The 25,564-nt window shown below is 35.1% G+C and overlaps 1 protein-coding gene and 1 pseudogene across 4 annotated transcripts in view; both read right to left on the reverse strand.

Moving 5' to 3' along the window:
- The window catches only part of LIN7A (lin-7 homolog A, crumbs cell polarity complex component), a 217,981-nt gene that overhangs the window by 37,931 nt on the left and 154,486 nt on the right, over window positions 1-25,564 (reverse strand). For 2 of the 3 annotated variants that reach the window (XM_082350770.1, XM_082350769.1), the window contains 2 exons: window positions 8,630-8,701; window positions 6,126-6,335 (listed from right to left, as the gene is read on the reverse strand). In XM_082350770.1, coding sequence (XP_082206896.1) covers window positions 6,126-6,335; window positions 8,630-8,689 — 270 coding nt within the window. In that variant the 5' untranslated portion in view covers window positions 8,690-8,701. Of the gene's footprint in view, window positions 1-6,125; window positions 6,336-8,477; window positions 8,555-8,629; window positions 8,702-25,564 lie in introns of those variants that run through there. The other variant, XM_082350771.1, reaches the window with a different exon arrangement.
- Window positions 8,879-24,760, reverse strand: LOC309609372 (lupus La protein homolog pseudogene; annotated as a pseudogene). Its single transcript has one exon. The product of its transcript is annotated as a lupus La protein homolog pseudogene (transcript).

The raw sequence follows: 25,564 nt of genomic DNA on the forward strand, positions 1-25,564 counted from the left end.
AGCTCTTTATGAGAAACAGAAAAACAACAGACCCTCTCCCAACCAAAAATGCTTATGCAAACCCATAAAAGTTAAAAAAAAACACAAAAAACCTGATCTTTTCTACACCATACCGGAAAATACTCATCTTTTAAGGGCTAAGATATTTATTTACCCTTAAATTAGGATGAATAAGGCCAGACTGCCCAGGTTAGACTCTCCATCTCTGTCATTCAGTAGCTGTACGACCTTGGACAAGTCATTTGATCTTGCTCTTCCTCAGTTTCCTCATTTGTAAAATAAGAGTGACAATAAAAGCACCTACCACAAAAGATCATTACGAGGAAATAATAAATTCAATATGTAAGGTGCTTACAATGGTGCCTGGAGTTAAACAAATATATATGGAGCTTTGACTATGTAGATAGGTGCTGTTCTAAGACTGAAGGCAATGAACAGAAATTACTGCTGCCAATGGGGCAGGTGTTTTTAATGTAGAGCTTAAATTTTCATAGAAATCTTATAGTGTATTTCATAGTAATTAAAAATATCTTCTTATGTATATTTTCTCTTTGTTCAGATAATAGATAAGTAAGATTTAATACAGATTTCCCATCTGGGATGCTGTAGGTTCAGAGAGCTCAGATCTAGACAGTTCTAATTTATGTTTCATCCTCTTTCCACACCTGACAGCCTTTCTGCATAAATAATTTGGGCTGTGAGGACTCACCCTTAACTTGGCATAGGTATTTATAAAATGGGAGAAAAGCCAGATTCCAGGAAAACAATTTATTCTGTTCCATCCCTCAAGTTTTACTCATTCATCTGTTATGCTTAAAAATCAATTAGCACTGTTCATACACTGTATCAACAGCTTTATTTAGGATTAACTACAGAGCTGGGCAAATTTAACTGCAATTTCCCTACCAATGATGCTCTAAAAACAATGCCTGGATTTCAGGAGCTAATGAAGGTCTCTTTTGACTATGACATATTTTTAAAGTTCTTATGCTTTTATTTTATCTTTCTGCCCTGTGCCTTCCTGTCTCCATCTGTCCTCTCTCCCATCAGCACCAGGATATCATATTTCAGGTTGATTCTTGGGGACTTTCTCCCTTTTAAAAAATTATTAGGAAATAATTATTGAGTCACAGGAAGTTGAAAAGAAATGTGCAGGGAGGTCCTGTGCACCCTTTACCCAGCTTCCCTAAATATTAGCATCTTTTAAAACAACTGTATAATATTAAAACCAGGGCATTGACATAGGCTCAATCCATGGAGCTTATTCAGATTTCATTGGGATTTACTTTTTAAGTAGCCAGTTATTACATTTGGTAAGCATCGGTTATGATCACAATGAAGGCTGAAATTCACTTCTTGTGTGTGTATTTGGTGTGGGCCTGTGTGTGCACATGTGTGTGTATCCATTTCTGCATGTGTGTGTGTGTGTGTGTGTGTGTGTGTGTGTGTGTGTGAGAGAGAGAGAGAGAGAACAAACTCTGACCCTACCCATTTCATGAGACTTTTGAGGAACAAATGGGAGAATTTTAGGTAAATACTGTTCATAAACTGTAAAGTGCTAGATAAATAAAAAGCATTATATTGTAGTATATGTCTAATGCTCTGTTCAAGAAAAAAATGTCTCATTAGTAGGGTACACAGAGAGTAGGTAGAGCCTACTTACCTGTATAAGGAGGGGTGTGTGTGTGTGTGTGTGTGTGTGTGTGTGTGTGTGTGTGTGTGTGTGTGTGTGTGTGTGTGTGTAGGGGTATTTAGGAGTCTCAGCAAAATCCCATCTGAAAACACAGTCACACAGTTAGAAGGGACCTTGGGACCAACTGTTCCAGCCCTCTACACTGTACACATATTTTGAAATACTCTTGCTGGTTAGTCTTCTAATCTCTGATTAAAACTTCAAATGATGGGCACATACTGACTTATGATTCAGTCTTTCCCTATGCGTTTAAAGGTCCTTTCTTATAATAAGCTGTAATCTGCCTTCCCTGTGGCTTTTATCCACTGGTCTTGGTTCTGCCATCTGCTGCCTCACACAATGGAGGACAAGTGAAGGCAGCCATCGTTCCCCTGAGTCTCTTCTCTACCCTAAACAAGGCAAGTCCTTCTTCCCATACAAGACTGCTTGACTCCGGATGAGCTTATTGTTCTTTCCAAGGATGGAACCAGGATCAAAGCACAGTGGGGTGTGAGCTGAACAGCTTATTCAGAGCTGGACCAGTCTCCTCCTCTGTCTGTACATGATATTTGTATTAATGGCCCCTATGATTATATTAACATATTTTTGTGTTTTTCTTTTTTTCCCCTCAACTTGCTTCATTTTTCTCTTGAAATCAATTGAAATCCCCCAGGCTTTTTTTTTTTTTTTTTCAGGTTTTGTTATTTAGCCATTCCTTCCTGATTCTGCACATAGGTAGCTAGTTTTCTGGGCAAATGAGCAGGACTTCATGTAGATTCTTATTAAATTAGGCCTATTGTACCATTCTATTGATATTTTTTGTATCCAGACTCTATCACTAAATGTATTTACTGTCCCTGCTGGCTGCATGTTGGCTGTAACCTTTATATACAGCCCTTTAGGTCCTTCTCAAAATTGCTGATGAAACACTTCGGTATAAAAGCGTGAAAAGGAGATCATTAGAAAGCTATAAATTCTAACTGTAACATTGTGACCTCCTGTTACCCTTGAATTTTAATTGAGCATTCAGCTCTAAGTTTTTACTGAGGATTGACCTAAGAAGTAGCCATGCGCAAAAAGCCTCTGCATTTTCTATAAAATTGTATTAGGTGATTCAATATCTCATTTGTAAAAATCCCATGGGAAATTTCTCCTGGAACTCAGGGATAGAAAAAAATCCCTGCCAATGATAGCTGAGCTGGTATGAGTTTCCTTCTGTATTGATTTCTAAGAGGCTAAGAGAAAAAAAAGTACTTGCTCTACTGCTGTATCTTTTCTTTATTTCTATTTATTGATTTTCTTCCTTTCTATCCCACTTCATTACCTAACATGCCATGTTAATAATTCTGTATTAACATATTTTACTTTTTATCAGATATCATGATATATCCTTTCTAAAAGCAGGTAGGGCATAAAAACAAACATGCATAATTAAGACATCTTTTCATCTGTCTTTTCAGATGTTTAAAGGTCCATGCAACAATTTCTTTACTTTTCAAGTAGGACACTAGGAAATTTTCCCCAGAGTACTTGTACTGAAGTAGTAAGGTTTGCTTCAGCCCTTCAAATCACTTCCTTCCAAAATTTGTTCTCAGTTTAGAATAGCATGTTCTGAAAATCTTCCATATTAATTTCCCCAAATGGTACTTTATTTTAAAGTGTAAATTTGATCATTTGCTAACATTTTCTCTTTTTGGCCCTTCCATTACAGAATTTTTTTTTTTCATTAAATACTGCTATCTGCCTGGAATTATTTATCCTGAAAAGACTTGTGGATACAGTGTTAGGAGCCCAGGGTTGTTGCCTTGGATTAACTACTTTGTGTGACTATTGGAAACCCACTGGGTCATGAAATTTCTCATTTACAGAAGGAAAACTACCTTTTGATGAATATCTGATAAATATTAGTACTGCTAAAATGTATATAACTTACTTTTAAGTACTTTAAAATAGGTAGTTTATAATGTATAGTTTGATTATATAGATGTACAATGTTTTAAACTCCAACTTAGAAGTTTAAAGCAGTCTAGGTGGTCAGCAAACATATAGGGTGTTACCAAGGCAACATTCTAGAGGTTGGTCACTACAAAAGCATTTGTTATACCCATCTTGATGCTTTGTTTTATTAGCAACATATGTCAGAAATGGATTCTCACTGGAACAATTAGTGACTTATTAACTAGCATTATAAATGGAACTTAATCGACAAAATTAAAGGTTTTAAATATAAGTGGAATACTAAAGATTTTGGAGACGTCCCCCACCTTTGCAATGACCAGGTTACAAAACTCTTAAGGAGGCCCACAGCCTGTACCAAAGGATCAGTGGCCTAAGTTGAACACTAAAGCTTCTTATTTCCAACTGTCAGTCTAGTAGAATTTCTGGTTGTTTGATGCTGAATATAAAGATAACAAAATCCTGGCTCTGGAACGTTGTTTCATCTGCCTCAAGTAAACCTTTTCTTCAAGGTAATGACTGGAACATCTGAATGGGCAGAGAACTAGGATGTCATCAAACTTACGGAAGAGGTGGTATGAGTCTATTAATGCCTATTTGCTAGTAAATGTTTGCTAAAATATGCCTATATGTGTAGCAGAATTTGCTTTAAAACTTATAACTGGCAATAGCAATATCATAGGGGGACTGCTAACCCTTTTCAACATTCTGCAGTAACCACACTTACCTATCAAAGGTGTGTATAACCAAATTATCACAGGATAGCTCTCAACAGACATTTTGCCTCATTTTAATTTTCATCAGAGCCCTTCAAATTAGTCACTACTCCCTTACTCAGATTAGGAAATGCAGGTTTAGGGGATATTAATCCATAAAAATATGGATATTGAGTGGTAGAGCCTGTTGCGTCTGATTCCATTGCTCCAATTCCTCCCGCAGACGCCCAGATAAAGTCACATGGTCATTGCAAGGAATGGATGAGTGGTTATGAAATGGCAGCAGCTGGGTTCCCTGCAAATGTATGGGTTAAACAAAGGCTCTTTAGCCCTTTTGACAGATAGCTTAAAGTCAACTCATATTAAATTGATTTAATATATATTTACTGTTGCTTTATATATATACACTTACTATTAATATAGTTTGGGTTCTTTTTTTGTACTTCTCATGTTTTAAAATCTATACTCTCTTTTGATCTACCCAATATATTCAGAGAAACTGTAATTTCATACACTGAGGCACAGATTACTCTGTGACATAATTGCATGACCTAGCTCTAGAGCCCTCTCCTAGAAAGCTTGACTATGAAATTGTCAGTTGAAACATGCTTTGAAAAAGTCATAGTTATCTAAAGGTCAATAAAAAGCTCATCTCAAAGCATTGTTGCATAGAAAAAAGTAAATGAAATGGTAATTTTAGAATTGGAGTGCTTAAGGGAAATAAAATATTCATGGACTGATGATTTTGATGTACATCAGAGATCAGTGGAGTTGAATGAATGATTTTGGGTCCTATAAAACTACTAATCAGGCTAAAAAAAAATGCAAAATATAAATAGAAGAATTTACTCCATAGTTACCAACAAAATATCACATTCCAAATTCATTTATTTTGGATATTATGTCCTTAGCAGAAATCAATGTGGCCACAAATAACCCAAATCTAATTTATTCTTTAAAATCTTAAGTTCTTAGAAGACAGATCCTAGGTGAAGAGAAAAGTAAACTTTGATATGTTCCTATCTATACTTCTGAAATTTATGCTTTTAGGTTAATTATTTTTGATTTAAGTAGAAGTTATGGGGAAAAATTATTCATTTCACATGAAGCCATTTCATTAACAACTCGTTATTACATGTGGAGGTGATGGCATCCAAAGAATATGAGGTTATGAAAAAAATGTATGTTCTTAGTTTTAACTTTATGTGAAAACTAAAATAAATATGATGAATAGATAATATAATCAAACTTTTCCAGGAAAGAGGCTGATATATTTTTGTTATACTATAGCTGTATACCTGGCTTACAGAATTATCTGTGCATTAGCCTTTTCCATGTGTGCTATTATTACACATATTAAAATTATTCTTCCTCTTTAATGAAAATGAAAATGAAAAATATATAGAGTGAGAAGTTTTAGCTTTATTTTTTAAATGTGTATATTTGCTTATAATAACTTTGAATAAAAGTGACTTGAAATTATGTTCTTTTAAATATTAATTCAATTATAGTATTATATGGGGGAAATTCTACTAGTTGGGATAATATCTTGGGATGATTTTCCCACTCGGTCCTACTTATCATCCCTGAATAAGACAAAATGATACATCAAAACTATAAAATTACTGCTTTTGTAGGCTTAATATCCATCAATGCTGAGGAAGCTGTTTGGACACAAAATTAAGATTTGTTCTAGGATTTCAACATTGACTTTAGGAACAGCAGGGGAAAAACAAGAATGTGCTTAGAGAGAAAAACCTCTGATTATGTTATGAACATACCACTCCATTCACTGATAGTAGCTGGTCTCCTCGCTTGAGGCCTCCGTGTCTTTCGGCCACCCCTCCAGGAATGATGCGAGAGATATAAATGGGGGAATTTTGCTCCTTTCCTCCCATCACATTAAAACCAAGGCCTTCATCTGTTTTTGGCAGCTCGACTACCCGAGGGTGGGAGTGGCCTTCACTAGCTGCAAAAGCTGCAACTGTTGCCTGAAAGAAAAGATGGTCATTTGGTGATAAAAACGAGGGAAATAAGGCTAATCATATGACTTGCAGTGTGTAGATCAGGCAACTCCTCCTATTTTATAGCATTCTCCTGTGAAAGAAAGAACACGAAAGGGAGGGGGCTTTCTTCATTTAGATGTCCTTTATAATTCCTTTCTTTGGTAAAGCTCAGCCCAACTATTGATATTTCCACCTTTCTAGACCTTACCCATTATGATAAAAATTTCCCTTCCTCATAAAAATCTTTCCCACTAACCTTGGTTAGATGCAAATCTTCCTATTCTTGGACTCCAAATAGCTTTGGTACATATAATACCTACATATGGTACATAAACTATAATTATTGTATATACTGTATATATGTTGACCTTGGGCACCTGAAGGGCCGAGATTGTGGCTTACACTTCTTTGTATGACACACAGTCTAACTTGGTGTTTGCACATACATGTATTCAATACACTGAGGAGCACTTATATGTATATATACTGGTGAATACATCTAGAATTTTGCTATTGCCAAACCACTGGCTTAGAAAATTTAGTTTCTTTTTCTTTTTAATTGAAAATGCCTAAAAGAAAAAAAAGCTAAAAGAAAATAATAGATTCAAACAGATTATAATTACTTCATATCAATATTCCATGTTATTATGAGAGGTCTTCTTATCTGGCACAGGTTTTTCTCCCCTATATTTTACATTAATATTTCAACTACTGTAGTAACGTAGGCAAAATGAGCAGTCCATGGTTTTATACCTAGATGTACAAAATATCATTTAATATGGATATAACTTTATTTTAAAATTCATATATATTAATTTTAAAAATAAGTTGAAGGAAACAACTTACCATTAGTTTTCACCCCCCTCCCCTCCATGGAGAAGATTTAAATAGTTTCTATCAAGAAAAGATTCTTCTGCCTGCTTCTTATTTTCCACCTCTGGTAAACTGCCTTAACCACAGTTGGTTAGATACCTACTATAAAGTGATTTACTCAACACTGTGAAAATATTGATTCCCAACGACTGTACATTCTTTTCCACACACAGCATTATCACATCAATTTAGCATTATGCTACTGTCTGCATTTAGTGAAAGACAGTGAATGATGTGGAAATCATGGCTTGTTTTTAGCTACATGCATTTGCTCATGCAAACCTTGCTGTCATGCATAGATTTTAATGGCTGACATGGATGCAATGCAGACAGCCCAGAAACAACCAGAAGATACTGTGCTATTGCAACATTATGCTGCTACCCTGCTGTTCTACATGAATAAGAAATGAGAATGGTGAAACGCTACATAATTCACTTTCCCCTTAATTAAACCATGTAGGGATCATTTTTCCGTGTGTGTTCCACTTCAGTACAAGCAAAGCATGATGTAATGATAATAGTACCCTCTTTTTGCCTGGGTTAAAAAAATCAAAAAACAAAAAAATCACAAATCTATAGTGTTCAGCTACGGAATGAAAACTGAAAAATCAGGAGAGAAACCAAACAAGAGGTGATGTAACACAAAAGAATTAAATGGAAAATTCTGATTATTTTCAGCAGTTCTTATTTCTTACACATATTAGAAAGAGAAAAGCTTTTAAAAAGCAAATGTGTATTTATTATAACATTTCTGTACTTGTAAAGTAAGAATTGCATTAGTGATTTTAGTTTAAAACTATTATTTCCTATGGTCTGTTTTCCAGATAATTTCATGATCCTACTGCTGTAACATTTTCATTCGGAAGGTCTCCGCAATCTCTGGATTTGAGTTTTTCAAGGGCAAATGTGGTCACTACCAAAACAGGTAACAGACCTTCCCTTTAGGTCAACATCATATTCATTCAGCTACTCTGCTGAGTACATGGAAGAATCCTGCATCAGTGGGTATCAGGTGAGTTCTTGTCATGTCTAGCTTGAGTAAAACTTTTAGACTTGTACAAATCTTCATGCGTTGAATAGGGAACAGGTTCTTTTGGATCAGAGGAATGTGTCAGAAAACCAAGAAGTATTTCATACAATGAACCAGCAGATTTGCTTGTGCCAAATGAACATTCAGTGAGTTTAATGAAATCATTCTCCTTTCTTAAGCTACAGAAGCAGCAGAAACGTTCAATTTTCCATTAGGATTTTTACCTGGGAAGTAGTACTGGTTCTAGACTCTGGGCTGCCACTGATGTCTAAATTCTCTTACAGTGTACACACGAGAATACCTGAAACACACACGCGCACAATCAATTACTAGATCACTGGGGTTAAGTATATTTTTAATGTTACTCAAGTCTTACCTTTGCTGTGGCCCTGGCACGGAATTCGGGACAGCCATTAACAGTTATCGTTTCATGCATATATTGATACACCTAAAATGTTCACATAAAAAAAGAATGTGTAAGAACATTAAGAATATCAATTCTTTCATTGCAGGTAGGACAATAAATTTTCATTGTAAGACAGAAGTTCCCTATCACAAAATAAAATAGGTTTGAATCAATTATCCTGATGATTTGGACCAAAAATCCCTCCTATTTTTTTTTGGGGGGGGGGGCAGGCGGTGGTTAGGGCAGAGAAGAGAGGGCAATCACTTTTATTCACTTTTTAATTTGGTTATCCATGTTTATCAAGTGACAAAACTTTTATATTTGGTTTTATAAAAACCGCTGTTGGTAAAATTTTTTACCATTATTTATAGTTCTGTCTCTCAAATATGTAATAAAAATAATGTATATAGTTATTTCCTGAATCTAGGTAACATTTTAAACATAGTTTTCTAAGTTAATATTCCACAGAGCTGGGCTTCCCTGGTGGCGCAGTGGTTGAGAATCTGCCTGCCAATGCAGGGGACATGGGTTCGAGCCCTGGTCTGGGAAGATCCCACATGCCACGGAGCAACGAGGCCCGTGAGCCACAATTACTGAGCCTGCGCATCTGGAGCCTGTGTTCCGCAACAAGAGAGGCCCGCGCGCCGTGATGAAGAGTGGCCCCCACTTGCCGCAACTAGAGAAAGCCCTCACACAGAAACGAAGACTCAACACAGCCATAAATAAATAAATAAATAAATAAGTAAATAAACCCAAAGTTTAAAAAAAAAAAATTACTTAAATATTCCACAGAGCTGGGATTACAATATCTTTTCCTTGCATGTTGGAAGGTATGCAAGTTGGAATGTGTTACTGATACAGATTCATAATTCATAACTATAGAGATTCAGGAGCAAAGACAAGTAAAGTAAGAGATTCTTGGAATTAGTAACACAGAACAACATATCAACTATGGGTTCATGTTAACATTTAGATGAAATAGAAAGAATGGGGGGTAAAATCTGGACCCAGAATGATGTCATAGAAAGCATACAGGTTTTGCTGACTAACAGACCTACGTTTGAGCCTTACAATACAATTGGGGAACTATGAGGTCTTGGCTGAACTACTTTACCACTTTGACGCTCTTTTTGCCCATCTGAATAATGGGTAAAGAATATTTATTTAGTATTTTTTTTTTTATGCAGTATACATTGTATTACTTTGTACTAATACAGTCTCATATTACAAAGGCAATTTAGTGGAAGAATGTTTCTCTTGATATTTGAATAATCTGAAAGAACACAAACAGAATTATACATAAAAACATACTCATTTGGATAACAACAACAACAACAGAAAAAGACAAGTTAAATGACAAAAAAATTTTCCTTTCTTACAGGTGGACATTGAAGTGGACCTAATTCGGTTTTCTTTTTAAAAGCCTCCAAAGACAAAAGCAGCTTAAAATCTAATTAAAATGAACAAAAAATGTTTACTAAATTACCGGTCTTTGGCACCATTTTCTGTTTTCTGCTGTTTTGATGAAGGTTCTTCTTTGTCTGTTTCTTCTCTTGCTGTTTTTACTGGTCTAGATGCACCATTTTCATCATGTTCATCATCACTATCAAATTTAGTTTTCTTGCCCTGAAACTGTACTTTTCCTTTAGCAGACCCAATCTGGGCAGCTTTATTTCCCTTTCCTTTTCCTTTAAATCTGTGACCTTTTGACTTCTATTTGCTTAGGGATTCTTGTTGATCTTCTATTATTTTTTTCAATGCTTCTTTTTCCACATCTCCTTCTAGAACTTCCCAGGTGACCTCTTTGTTCCTTAATTGTAGGTTACCATTATTTGCATCTTTTGCTTTATCCAGTGCTTCCTTAGCTTTTTCTTTAAACAGAATTATTCCCTCTTTGGCTCCTCTGACAAAGTCTATCCATTTTATTTCACCATGATTTGAGAAAAGGACATGCAAATCTTCTCTACACGTCTGATCATCTAAGTCCCCCGAGAATTTCAGCAAGCAGCCAATCTTTTCTTCTAGAGATTTCATTTCAGCATTTTCTGCTAACTTTTTTCTTCTTGCTCGTGTTTAGCTCGTAATTCAGCTTCTATTTTATTTTGCTTTCTTTCTTCATTTTTTTTTGCAAAGTAATCTTCCTTGAAAAGTATTAGCAGGTCTGTGTCTTTGTACTTCTGGCCAGGGGTCTCAACAGACTTCTTAGCAGAGTCAATGGTATCAAATACAGCAAATATTGATCCCTTACATACTTTGTGCAATGTTCTTCTCATCTGAATATTTAGTACCTGACCTTTATCTTCCAACCATTCTTTTATGTCATCAAGGGTTGCATCAATTGGGAAGCCTTTAATATAAACAGGTGTTTTTTACATCATTTTTATACTCATCAGTCACTTCAGGGAGGGGTTTGCTTGGAGATCTTCTAATTTTAGTTTTATCTTCACTTATTTCCATGAGTTCTGCCTTTGATTTGTTCAATGCTTCTACTATTACATTAAAGTCTGTTGTTAGACGGTTTAACCTATTAAATTTTATCATTATCTCCAAAGGTACCCAGCCTTCATCCAGTTTGATCTGTTCCTTTAAAAATTTGTCACGTGGCAAATTGAAGTCACCAAAATAATACTCGATTTGATGACAGATTTTGGCCTCCAGAGCAGCCATTTTTTCATTATCACCATTTTCTGCCATTCTGGCTATCTTTACGTTCCCGGTCCCACAGAGACGCGCCACAGGGTCACTAACAGCGACCGCAATATCTCCCCTCCCCAGCACTGCCGGCTTGCCTGGTGCACCTAAAGAAGATGGGGGCTGTCCCGGCCAGTATGGTTATTTTTATTTGAAAAAATACTTTCAAAACACCATCCACAGCAGGTACTCCTTAGACAGCAGATATTATTACTAATTATGATTCTAGACACAACTATACAAATTATTGAAACATAATAGAAAAACTGTTTTTCCTTTAAACTACCAGGGATGGGGGTTAGGAAATCAGTCGTAAAATAAATTGCTCAATTTTAAATAAACTGAAGTATAGAGGATGACTTTTAAATGATAGTTTGAAGAAGATATTTTGAAAAAATAAGACGATTAAATATGCTTGATTATATGCTCATTTTGAAGATTTAAATAATAAATTTGTAAATATCTACTGCATAAGGCACAGGGGTAAAAGTCCATTTAGTATTATGCTGGAGTATTTTTCAGGAGTGACCCATTAGCTACATCAGTAAAAGATGAAATAGGAAAATTTTAATTGAAGATTTTTTCCTTTCTATAAATCTTATTTTATATGCTTAAGTCAAAAATTATTAAGGTGAATTCAAAATTTGATTAATTCATCCATTCAACAACCATTCATTGAATGTCTGGGACTGATTTCCCAACATTTTTTATTGGCTCATTTCTCAAATATATTTGGTTGAATCTCCACTAATGCTGATTCATCTTTCCCAGGTAGCATATTTAGGAGGAGAAAGACAAAGTGGTCTGGAGGAGAGAGGTAGGAGCACTACTCAGGATCCACCTTTTATCCTTATGTTTCCACTAAATAACTGGGGTATTCAGTTTCTGTGGGAAATCTGAACAGGAAGAGAACAAGTTTCCAGAAGAGCATTTTGTGGAACTGGGACCTGTTAATGCAAATTCTTTAGGTTATCAAAATAACTGCTAAGCGTGTTTCCATGTTATTTCCTTGAAAGTGCATCGTTCTGTTTCACAGAAATGGCCCTTCCACAAATAAATGCCACTTACTTGCTCTTACAGCCCATTTAAGAGGAGGATTTTCTCCAGCCTGCTTGCCTGTTTCTCTTGTTAATAAACTCTCTCAAATTTGACCCATTTGCTCCATCCTAACTTATTTATTATCTGTTGCTCGAAGCACGGCATTAATGTCTTAATTGGGTCTCTCTACCACCAAAACACTATAGACTTTAGTTATCAACATCAAGTACCTACCTGACCATACTGCTGCTGTGCTCTTGGCTGTCTGCTGCCCTTACAGTAAAGGTTGCAAAGTCAAATGCTTACAAAAGTCAAGCTAGTGAAAATAATGCAGAGCACAGCGTCCTCTTTAGTCTTGTTTTCCTAATTCCTTTTCTCCTCCCTGACCATTACCCAAACATATCACACCCTCTTAGTTGCCCAGGCTTTTGCACATGCTGTATGTTCTGTGTGGAATGCCCTTCCATCAGGAAGACTCTTATTTATCTAAGTTTAACACAATCATTAGAGGCTTAATTCAAATATTGTCTTCTCTGTTAAACATTCTCTGCCTTCCTCAAGCAGAGTAAATTTCTCCCTCCTTGGCTCCTGGCCAACTGAGTTTGTCTGGAGTCATTGCGGTCATCTTTTCTGGGGGAGTGACATGTTTGTTTGCATTCAAGGATGTTTATGACGACAATCATGTAGCAAATAATTGGGGGAGGAGGAATGGTTGTCATCAATTGATTAAACCAAAAACTACGTTTTTTTAACCAAGGAGGTAAAAGGCCTGTACACTGAAAACTAATAAGACATCGATGAAAGAAATGAAGAAGACACAAATAAATGAAAAGATATTACGTACTCATGGACTGGAAGAATTAATATTGTTAAAATGACCATGTCACCTAGAACAATCTACAGATTCAATGCAATTCTTAACAAAATTCCAATGGCATATTTCACAGAAATAGAACACAATCCTAAAATTTATATGGAACCACAAAAGACCTTGAATAGACAAAGCAATCTTGAAAAAGGAGAACAAAGCTGGAGGCATCACACTCCTTGTTTTCCAACTATATTACAAAGCTGTAGTAATCAAAACCGTATGATATTGGTATAAAAACAGACACATAGATCAATGGGACAGAATGGAGAGCCCAAAAATAAACCCATACATGTATGGTCAATTAACTTATGACAAAGGAAGCAAGAATACACAATAGGGAAAGGACAGTCTCTCCAATAAATGGTGTTGAGAAAACTAGACAGCCACATGCAAAAGAATTAAACTATTATCTTGGACCATACACAAAAATTAATTCAAAATGGATTAAACACTTGAATGTTAGACCTGAAACCGTAAAACTCCTAGAAGAAAACATAGGTGGTAGATCCTTGATACCAATCTTAAAGATTATTTTTTGGATCTGACTCTAAAAGCAAAGACAACAAAAGCAAAAATAAACAAATGGGTCTACATCAAATTAAAAAGCTTCTACACAGCAAGGGAAATCATCAACAAAATGAAAAAGCGACCTACTGAATGGGAGAAAATATTTGCAAATCACATATCTGATAAGAGGTTAATATCCAAAATATATGAAAAACTCACCCAACAGCAAAAACAAAAATGAAACAATACAATATAAAAATGGGCAGAGGATCTGAATATTTTTCCAGAGAAGACATACAGATGGCCAAGAGGCACATGAAAATATGCTCAACATCACTAATCATCAGGGGATGCAAATCAAAACCACAATGAGATATCACCTCATACCTGTCAGAATGGCTATTACCAAAAAGACAAGAAATAAGTGTTGGAGAGAATGTGGAGAAAAGGAAACCCTCATGTACTGTTGGTGCCATTGTAAATTAGTGCACCACTATGGAAAGCATTATGGAGGTTCCTCAAAAAATTAAAAATAGAACTACCATATGATCCAGTAATTTCACTTCTGGGTATTTATCCAAAGAAAATGAAAACACTAATTTGAAAAGATATATGCACACCCATGTTCACTGCAGCATTATTTAGGGGAGCCAAGGTATGGAAACAACCTAAGTGAACATCAGTGGATAAACAGATAAAGAAGATATGGTATATACATGCAATGGTATACTAGTCAGCCAAAAAAAAAGAGTAAAATCTTGTTGCTCATAACAATGTAGATGGATCTTGAAGGCATTATGCTAAGTGAAATAAGTCAGACAGAGAAAGATAAATACCACATGATCTCACTTATATGTGGAATCTAAAAAAACCAAAACAAACAAACAAATAAAACCAAGCTCATAGATACAGAAAACGGATTGGTGGTTGCCAGAGAGGGGAGTTGGGAGTGGGCAAAAAGGTACAAACTTCAGTTACAAAATAAGTCATGGGAATACGGTGGACAGCATGGTGACTACAGTTAATAATACTGTATTGCATATTTGAAAGTTACTAAGAGAGTAAATCATAAAAGTTCTCATCACAAGGAAAAAAAAATTGTAACTATTCATGGTTATGGGTTTAAACTAGACTTACTGTAGTGATTATTTCACAAGGTATACAAATATTAAATCGCTATGTTGTACATCTGAAACTAATATATGTCAATTATACTTCAATAAAAAATAAAAATAAGGAGGAAAACTGAAGCACAAAAGAAAAACTAATTTTGTAAGAGCCTGAGATAAAGCAAATACAAATTAAGAATAATTATCCTTAACACCCCAATTTGAACTGTGAATTTAAAAATGTGCTATGCAAGAAGTAGTACTATATATAGATAATTGCACAGGCTCTGGAGATGGCCTGGAAACAAACCCTGGGCCACTTATTAATTGTATGATTTTTGTCAGTTACTTGGTTTCTCTGGGGCTCAATTTTTGCATTTGAAAAATGTGCTTAAAGCATCAATTAACTTCTAGGTCTGTTGTGAAGATTCAATAAGATAAGAACAGTTTGTAGGATGTAGTAAGTGCATAAAAAATTAGTTATTATCATTACTATTTATTTAATGTTTCCCAATGTATTTGACCCTGGGATCTTTGAGGAAGAATCCTCTAGGACTAGGAGTCTATGAACACTTTTAGAAAGAACTGATCAAAGACTGTAGTTCTCAACTAGGGGAATTTTGCCTCCGCCTCCAGGAGACACTGGGCAATGTCTGGAGACATTCTGGGTTGTCACAAATGGGGAGAGGGATGGTGCTGCTGGCATCTAGTAGTCGACATGCCCAGTAGCCAGGATGCTGCTAAACATCCTACAATGCTCAAGGCAGCTCCCCACAATAATGAATTATCTGCCAAAATGTCAGTGATGCTGAGATTGTGAAACCCTGAACTAATGAATCAAGCTATATATTTTCTTTTGATGTGTAATAATTAGTGAGCTGTAAAACAACACTTGTATAGCACTGAGTGAAGGGTCTCGTAAATGTTCAGTAAATAATTTTTGGAGTCAAATATCATGATTCTGGTGCACATTTAACAAGGACTTACTGTAGGCCAAGAGTAGTGCTAAGCATTTTATATTTATGAGTTCATTTAATTCTCACAACTTGTGATTCAGGCATTCTACACACAAGAAAACAGCCATGGAGATGGTAACAAAACCACAAATGCACAGCTAGTTAGTGGCCAATTTGGCACAGAAATTGATATCTGGTTGCCTCCCAAATGTTTCCTCTTTTAACCACAGCAGGTTTTCTTATATTGAGACAACATCGGACCACTACTATTTTGGCAGCATGCGTTGAAACAGATGTGCAGATGTCACAAGTACTTATATTTTGCATTAAAGTTTCTGGGTTTTATACGGTGTCTACCACTATACAAGTGGTGGCTGCCAATCAACAATACGGTTCTGAAACCAACAAATGCGCCACTGCAAATGAAAGTGAAAGAGCATTTTAATCCTCTTTTCCGGTTATAACATACTAAGATTAAGTGAAATAAATCCAGTATTATTGTCAGTCTTTTTTCCTATAAAATACAATAGATTCTGATAGTTGGTTTTCAAAAGTGATCTAAAAAGGTCATGGTCTAGTTATAGAGTCAAGTCAAAACTTGGAGATATTAATTCTATTTCCATTAGCTATGTCATCTTAGGAACGTTTCTTAGCTTTTTACTTCCTAAGGGGCAAAACCTATCCCTGCCTATCTTACTTTTCAAGGACAATTGTAAGAGTATAAAGTTTTGAAGAAAGGTGTTATGGAAAGCTAAAGTATTTCCCAGATACCCTGAGAAAGTTTCTGAAGGGGAAAACAGAAAATGGTTGTATGAGCTTCTTCAAGGGACAGTGCATGGGGCTTATGGTCCTCTGAATCTTTTGGGTCCCCAAATGTCTGGCAACCTTTAACTACAGCATTTCTAAGCACATTCTATTGGATAATATGGGTTTAATTCCTAGTGAAAGTCAAATAATTTATAAAAACTCTTGTATAGAGTTTTAGTTTACATCTTAGTCAATAATTTCCTAACCTTGAATAAATCCCACAAATTCAATAGCATTTTGTATTTTTAGAACCTATTCTAAGCTACTGACAATTTACAAATACAGATCAATTCAATAAAGGCAGTGGAATTGTGGTGAGTTGGTTCAAAAAGATTCATTTATTCATTCATTCAACTAATATTTACTTACAAGCTATTCTAGTCAGTAGGTTAGGCACCTGGGCCAAAATATGAAAAAAAAATATTGGCTGTTTCTAAAACTTTGAATTAGTATTAATGTTCATTATAGAAGGAGTGTTTTAAAATATTTTAAGTGAATAGTTTAAATTTTACTTTTCTTTATATTAAAAAGCAGATAGCCGACCTTTTCTGGATGGAAAGTTTGTCACTGGGAGAATATCAAGTACAAATGTCATAAAAGCTTCTCTTCTGGACCAAATTTACAACAGAATTCCCAGTTAGAGTTAAAACAAACAGCTAAAATTCAAGTGCAAGAGGATTCTTGCTTCTGAGCTCTCATTTATCATAGACTATGTAGACAATATCGCAATATAAACTTTACACTGAATCATTCTTCTTGATCTTGAAAACCCCGATTGGTACAGAGGTGTAGGAAAGGGATGACAAATCTATATCATCAGTTTCCTGCCCTTTGCTCCTTTTCTATGTGACTTTAAGGGACCTGCTATCTGTGCATCTTAGTTTTCTACTATGTAAAATGCTATCTTCAAGAGTCAGCCAAAGAAGACAAAGTATGTGGCTTCATGAACCATAACCTGTTATTCTTATACTTTTATTATGATAGCTGCTATATTTCTATTATTACTATTATATGCGTGTCTAAGATTTGGTTGGAACGATGCCTTTAGAATTTAGCTGCTTGGTGAGAAGTGTGGAAAAAATTGAGTTCAAAACTAGATTCTGATTGTTCTGTCTTCCGCTCTTGCAGATAGCTGTGTTGACTCTTGTATTTTGATGTTAATTAAAGTTGCTGCGTGAGGCAAACACTACTTAGGCTCACCTTACCCCACCCCCATTTTCCACTCCCTCCTCCCAGCACTGCCTGGCCACATGACCCAGTTCTGTCCAGCGAGAATTCAACTGGAAGTAGATGAGAGGCTTCTGTGAAAGTGTTGCTGTTTTGGTATAAACACTGTCCGTTTCCCCACCTCTATTTCTCTTCCTGATTGTGGATATTATCAGCTGTAGTAGCAACCTGTAACTGCAAGAGAAAGGCCAAGGAAACACATAGACATCAGCTCTGATCCCATGGAGCTCCTGAATCCCTGTGAGCAGCTGCCTACTCTCAACTAACTGTAATGAAGAAAAACAGTCTATTTGTTTCAGCCACTGAAGTTGGATTTTCTGCTACTTTCAGCCAAGAGAATTCCTCATTGCTATATTACTCAAGTAAATGTTTTACAGAACTATGCTATATTTAGAGCCTGTTTTCTTCTAGCCTCTTCCAATTCCAAAAGTTATAATTTTTTCATTAGAAATCAAAGCAAATTTGTTAATATGAGGGTTTAGAAACCAAGAGAGGATAGACTAAAGTCACAGTAAAAAAAAGATGCAGAAACTAACTCTTGGAAAAACACTGTTAGGAATATGAAAAGACAAGCTGACTAAGAGGAAATGTTTGCAAAACACATAGCTGATGATGGCCTCCTATCCAGAATATAGAAAGAGTTTTCAAAAGTCAATAACAAGACAACAACCCAATTAAAAATTGGGTAAAGTATCTGAACAGGCATGTCATCAAGAAAGGTGTATGGGTGGCAAATATGAAAAGATAATCAACATCATTAGTTGCTGGGAAATTCAAATTAAAATTATAATTAGACACATGTACACACTTATTAGAATGTCTAGATTTTAAAAAATCCCAACAATACCTAGTATGTGCAAAAACGTTGAACAACTGGAACTCTTGTGGGAATAGAAAATGGCACATCCACTTGAGAAAACAAATTAATAGTTTTCCACAGATTTAAACCTAAGCTTGTAAGATTCACTTATCTACATTTAGCTATTTATCCAAGATAAATAAAAAATGTATATTCATACAAAAATTAGGTACAAGCACACTTTATTCATAATCACCACAAACTAGAAAAAACTCAATAGGCTTCAACTGTGGATGAATATCAAATGGAAGCACGTCCATACAATGGAATACTGCTAGGCAATAAAAAGGAACAAACTACTCATACATGCAACAATGTGGATGAATTTCAAATCTATGTTGCTAAGTGAAAGAAGCCAGACTCTATAGATTTCATTTATATGATACTCAGGAAAAGGCAAAATAATAAGGACAGAAAACAGATCAAAGGTTGTCAGAAGCTGGGGGTGGGATGAATTGACTACCAGGTATGACAAAATCTGCGGGGTGTTGGAACTGTTCTAATATCTTGATAAAGGTTATGGTTAACATGATTGTATGGGATTACTAAAACTCTGAAACTGTACACTGAAAAGGGGAAATATTACTCGATGGCAATTATGCTTCAATAAACCTGACTTTTAAAAAACAGAAAATATTTCTTAAGAGATGAAAATATTCAGAAACTTAATTGTTATTTTGGAAACCTAAAATAAAGACTTTAAAACACAAAAACCTACAGATATTTAAGAAAGTATTTAATATAATAAAAAGATAACATTAGCCCCCATTCCTCAAAGTTTATCAGTGTGGAAAGCAACATATACTTTAATGGATGGTAATATCTCTTTCAAAGTGTCTTATTATAGATGGGCTAGCTACTAAAATGTCAATAGAATTATAATCTAGATTAAATAAACTTCTCTATATCAGTGATTGGAAAAAATAAATTTTTCAGCAACATTGTGAAAAATGAAAATGGCATTAAACCAAGTTACCTCAAGAGGGAAAATAGTAGAAAGACATATGATCAGATTAGAGAAAATGAATGAGAAAGTCTAAATGAGAAAATTACATGGTCCAAATCCTACCACATTATAATATTCATTAAAGCTTCTTATATGTAGGTTTTTATTAAAAAGCAAGCAAGAACGTACTTTTTTAATAAGAAAAAAAGCAATGTTAAGTATTAAGACTGATATTTATATCTATAGCTATCTATAATTTTTTTAATGGATTTCTTGATTTTTCAGATTTGGAAACTGAGATAAGAGTTGAATAAAGTTATTTGATGTGGACTCTGATTTTAAAATACTTAAATATTTTCATAACACTAAAAGTGAAGACTGAGCCCCCTCATGTCCTTATATAATTAGAGGCCACCTGGGTAGTTGGACAACATTCACAATATTACGCCACATTGTATTTATAATAAAAACTCGGCAGTTTTTCTGAAAGCAAATTTTAGGTCAAGGGAGGTATCTAAAATAAATTTGTGGCTCTAAATTTAATTGCATTTAGTGGAGTCCATGCATGCAGAAATCGAGTGCCCTGATGTGAATGTGCATACTGTACTCGATGTGACTAGAATAAAATAGAAATAGAGATTTCGTCACCAAACACATGGTCTACTTATTTTAGGAAGCTTTGTAGAAATAGTTCCAGACCAATTGAAAACTGGCTCATCTATTAAGGAAGAGATATTCAAAAAATATCTAATTTTTGCCTTGAATTTTTTCTTCCATTTTGGAAAAATGGCAGCTATAATTAAATGTTATACATTTAAATCTATAGCAATCCATGTATCCATATTGTTCCCATACGCTTTTCTAACTGTGGAAATGTTCCATTTAAAATCACAGTGTTAGAATTCCTATAAACCACAAAATTTAGGGTATAAAATTTAATGTCTAGAACCAACCATTTTTTGAAAAGAAAAGAAAATGGTACACACTGGTTACAATTCATGTCTACTACAGTAAGACCATCAAGAGTCAAATCAATCCTGTGAAAATCCAAGAATAAAATATCTCCAGTAATGTCTTTTCCTACATCTCTCTTTGACCATTAACTCTGATGAAAACACGCCACCCATTGGCCAAGAAAAACATTGACAGGTATAGAGAAGCAAAGGATAATACATCTCTATTAGGTTGAAATGGTTTAAAAAGAGAGTTCAGAGACTTCCCTGGTAGTGCAGTGGTTAAGAATCCGCCTGCCAATGCAGGGGACACGGGTTCGAGCCCTGGTCTGGGAAGATCCCACATGCTGTGGAGCAACTAAGCCCCTGTGCCACAACTACTGAAGCCCACACACCTAGAGCCCGCGAGCCACAACTACTGAGCCCACATGCCACAACTACTGAAGCCCACGCACCTAGAGCCCCTGCTCCACAACAAGAGAAGCCACTGCAATGAGAAGCCCACGCACCACAACAAAGAGTAGCCCCTGCTCACTGCAACTAGAGAAAGCCCATGCACAGCAACAAAGACCCAACACAGCCAAAAATAAATAAATTTATAAAAAAATAAAAATAAAAAAATAAAAAGAGTTCAGTCATTAAAACAGACGTTTGACAGTATTACTGGTAAAATCAATATGTCGACTGACATTCTTGCCAGAAATGGTGGCATTACCTACAATCAAAAACAAAAATCACTGAATTTGAAGATTGAAAAATATGTGACATTTGGGGTAACTAAACATTTCTGACCCCTCTCTTTCAAGTTTGAGCCTCTGTACACCTGCTTACTTATTGCCTCAATATCCCCAGAGAAGGAAGACCTATCTGCTCACATGATTGGTCAGCAGCCAGGAACCGTGTTAAGCCATGGTTTTACCAGGGTTACTGACAGTGTCTCTAAAAGGGTTAGGAGCCACGAGACCCATCTTCTACTCTTTCTGCACCCATGTCACAAGAATTCAGGTAGGAGTTGCCTGCTTGGAGGAGATGTAGCTGCAGCTCTCGTTTTCTATTCTATAATACCTTTTTAAGCCAAACCTGACATCTCAGATTCAGACTGGAGAAAAAGGGGGACTCATTTAGATGTAAGGGCCCAAACTTCATTCTCCAATCTACATTTTACCAGAAAGAGCCGTACTAGAGAGGATTTGGGTACCTTCCATGCTAATAACAAAGTGGTCGTTTGTTTCCTATTTGGTTATGGGCCTTTCACGTTGCTTCCTTGGTTGGTAACTCCTTGAGAAGAAGGACAGAATGCAGGAGAGGATTTGAGTGCTCCTGGACCACTGGCTATGATACCATCTTAAAAGCACTGAAATCTCAAGTCTACCTCTCCCAGTCCACACGTGAGACTCCATAACTCAGACTGTCTGCTGCAATGTGATACATGCCATTTGTGATCTGCTTTAAAGGACATTAAGTAGACTACAGCAGTAGAAAAGCTGAATTGAAATGGTCCATAATTTGTGACCTAACTCGTGTGTTAAAGTGAATTTATGAAAAAGGTATTACTAGACTGAAGGAAAATATAGTCTCAAATTGCAAGTGATCACCAATGCTTAGATATAGATGAAGATAAGGAACATTTTGGACAAATTGATGGCTTTCAATATCTACTCATCTTCCTAGCCAAGTTATAAAGGGACAGGAACTTTTTCTAAAATGCTGTTATAGGTTAATTCTAATGAGAAGGGCACATTAAGAAAGTTCTCCAGCACTGTGCTTCCCAAATGATGTGGCAGGGATGAGAGGACCCTCAAGGAGGATAACCTGGCATCACTTCCCAAAGAGGATTAAATGCCCCTTCATGCCTGACAGTAAATGGATGGCACAGCCTTTCTTTTTTTTTTTTTTTTTCTTCTATTTTAGTTCTGTAGGAACTCAGTAGGGAGGCATCAGGACTATTGATATGTTACATATCACAGTCTTCAGAATCTCCATCAATTTAAGAATTTCCAAAAGTTAGTTATATCATTTGTTGTAAGTGAATTAAAATGATTCTGCCATATACTTACATTTTCCAAAGGGAACAGAAAATACTCTGTACAGTTTTATAGTTTTACAACTAATTATAATTATTCTCTTATATAAAACCAGAAGCATTAGTTGTGAAACTATAAAACTGAAGAATGACTATAATTTTAAAAACTATTCCATTAACCATTAATTTCTCTACTTATTTTTATAATAGGTTTATATTTCCTAGTGGGTTCTTAACACACATAACTTTCATAAGGTAGTACAAATACTTTGTACAAATTATTTAATAACTGCAAGGAAAAAATAAGACCACAAATAACGGATGATTTCCACAAGGTCCACATAGCAGGTGGACAAGCCACCAGGGAGAAACCTCTTTCCTTATGGTTGTCTAAAAAAGAATTCCCTTAAGGCAGCTGTTCCTGTCCTGTCGTTGTTACACAGCAAGAGTCCCCTGTGACAGGAAACGCCTGAGCAAAATTTTGGAAAGATGTCATTTCCAATTAGTATAGCACCATTCAAAGGGGCTGGATCATCTCTATTTGCTTACTTTGGGTAAAATTCAAACAAGGTTTGGGGCTTAAAATCTGTCTCTTTTTTCTGATTGGATTAAGACAACGTGAAATCTCATGAAGGATTCCAAAGTTCTAGGATATTGGCTCAGCAGGGTTGAAATTTACCAGCGTACTTAAAAGTTTGCAAGAGTTGTAAAATCAATTTCTACTTCTTAAAATAGGTATTTATCAGGAAAATGAACTAATAATTTTGGATAATTAGGAGTATATTGTCAGTGTCATATGAGTCATATCAGTTAATCAAATGAATAGTAAAGAAAAATTTTAACTCAGTAAAAATCAACCTGATTATTCAGTTGATTGAAATAAAATTATTACAGCTAGTAATAAAGTTGCCAGAAGTAACAGTAAAAATACAGGACGCACAGTTAGATTGGAGTTTCAGATAAATGATGAATAAATTTTTAGTTAAATTATGTTCTGTGCAATATTTAGGACATCATAAATGGATCATGGTTGAAAAGGAAACTATTATAGTTTGGCAAGCAAGAGATGCTGGATATAATTCAGAGTAGAATGGTGAATATGATTAAGGAGAAAACTGAACAGAATTTGGTGTTGGAAGCCTCTGGGTGAGAAAAGATGAAAGGGGTCTAGTTTGGTGGCATGGGCAGGGATGCAGGATAATGAGTTTGAGTCATTGTGTGATCTCCAAGGGATGTTCAGTAGACAGCTAGATGTGTAGGACCGAATATTAGAGGAAGTATATGGGCTGTAAGATATAATTTGTGAGTTATCTATTTATTTAGTTGGCAAATGAAGTCCTTTGTGTATATGTTATCCTTTGGGAGAAATTCAGAGTGAGAAGATGTGAGGGTCTTGAGGGGTTCCAACATCTATTTATGTAATTTATAAGCTGAGCCTTAGTCTTATATTTAACCTTGAATTTAAATAACTCATATATAGGTCTTTTCAAATAAAATATATTCAGGAGAGAGGGAATACAAAGAAATAAATTTTTAAAAAGTGATTTGACAGTAAAAGTAATCGATATATACTATAGAAAATTTGTACAACTGTACAAGCAAGAAGTTAGAATCATTTATAATTCCATACCAGGATATAACCACTGTTAACATTTTGGGGGATTTATTTCTAGTCTGCCTTATTTACTGATTTTAAGAAATCAATATCAAGTCAGCCATTACATACCTTTTATAATCTGATTTTTCACTTAAAATACTGGGAATATTTTCGCCATGTATTAAATAGTCTTCTACATTATTTTAACGGTGCCAACATATTTAATCTTATAAATGTGCCAAATGTATTTATGAAAAAATGATTGAAAAATGAAAGGCGCTCCATGTATAGATCTTATCATCTGTCCAAAAGACAGAGTTTATCAATTAGCCTTTTTACTATAGCTTATATACTTCATACTTGGTTATTCCTACCTCTTCGTGCTTCTGTTCAGATAGACTCAAGAAAATACAGGCCCATTTACTGGTAACTAGAAGTCTGATAAAAAATGAAAGAAAGGGATGGGATCGATAGAAAAGAGAAACAGACTATTTATAATTATTTCCTGATCAACTTTGGGATATTCACTGCCAAATTCATATTAGACTTGTCCTGATTTTAACTCCTAAGCATGAAAGCATACACTATATAATTTAACTCAGTATTTTACCAATTAGATCAGAGCCAGATCATCAAAACACAAAAATGAATTGTATCTATAAGCATTACTCATCAGAATCCTAGTGGCACAGACATATTAAGTAGTGGGTCCTCCTGATTTTCATAAGAAAATGTGAATTAGAAAAAATCCTATTGGAGATAGACATATGATTTTTAAACCACAGAATTTCACTCCTAATGCAAAAAAAAAAAAATAGAATCAGATTGTGTGACTTATTTCATAATCTACTAATTATTTTTGTTTTGCTTTGCTTTTTTTCTTTCTATTTTGATTACTTGAAAGTTAAATGAAGTTAAAACTGAGTTATGGACAGTTTAATAAGAAGAGAAGATATTAACAAATTATAATTCTAGTAATTCCCTATCTGGTTTTCTGCCAATTTATGTGGTACACAGAAATAAAGATCTTTTATACTTACTACAGGAAGCAATGCTTGCTATAGATAAATTTTTCTATAACAATTAAATAGTGAAAATTACTAACAGATTATTTCTGAAATTAAGTCAGTACCAAGAAAGATTGTTTAATAAATGAAGCTTCAGAGTGGAAGAGGTTGTAGGTACATGCTGAAAATGAGTAAAAAAGAATCCTGACTTCTGGTCTGGGTTTTAATACCAAATGATTGCATCATCACTTAAATTTTCCAAAGGTTCCATAGTTCCTCCTACTATTTAGAAAGTGTTTTTAAAACATGTGCTA

This window comes from Balaenoptera borealis, assembly GCF_965194805.1.
Source record: "Balaenoptera borealis genome assembly, chromosome: 13".
Taxonomy (NCBI): domain Eukaryota; kingdom Metazoa; phylum Chordata; class Mammalia; order Artiodactyla; family Balaenopteridae; genus Balaenoptera; species Balaenoptera borealis.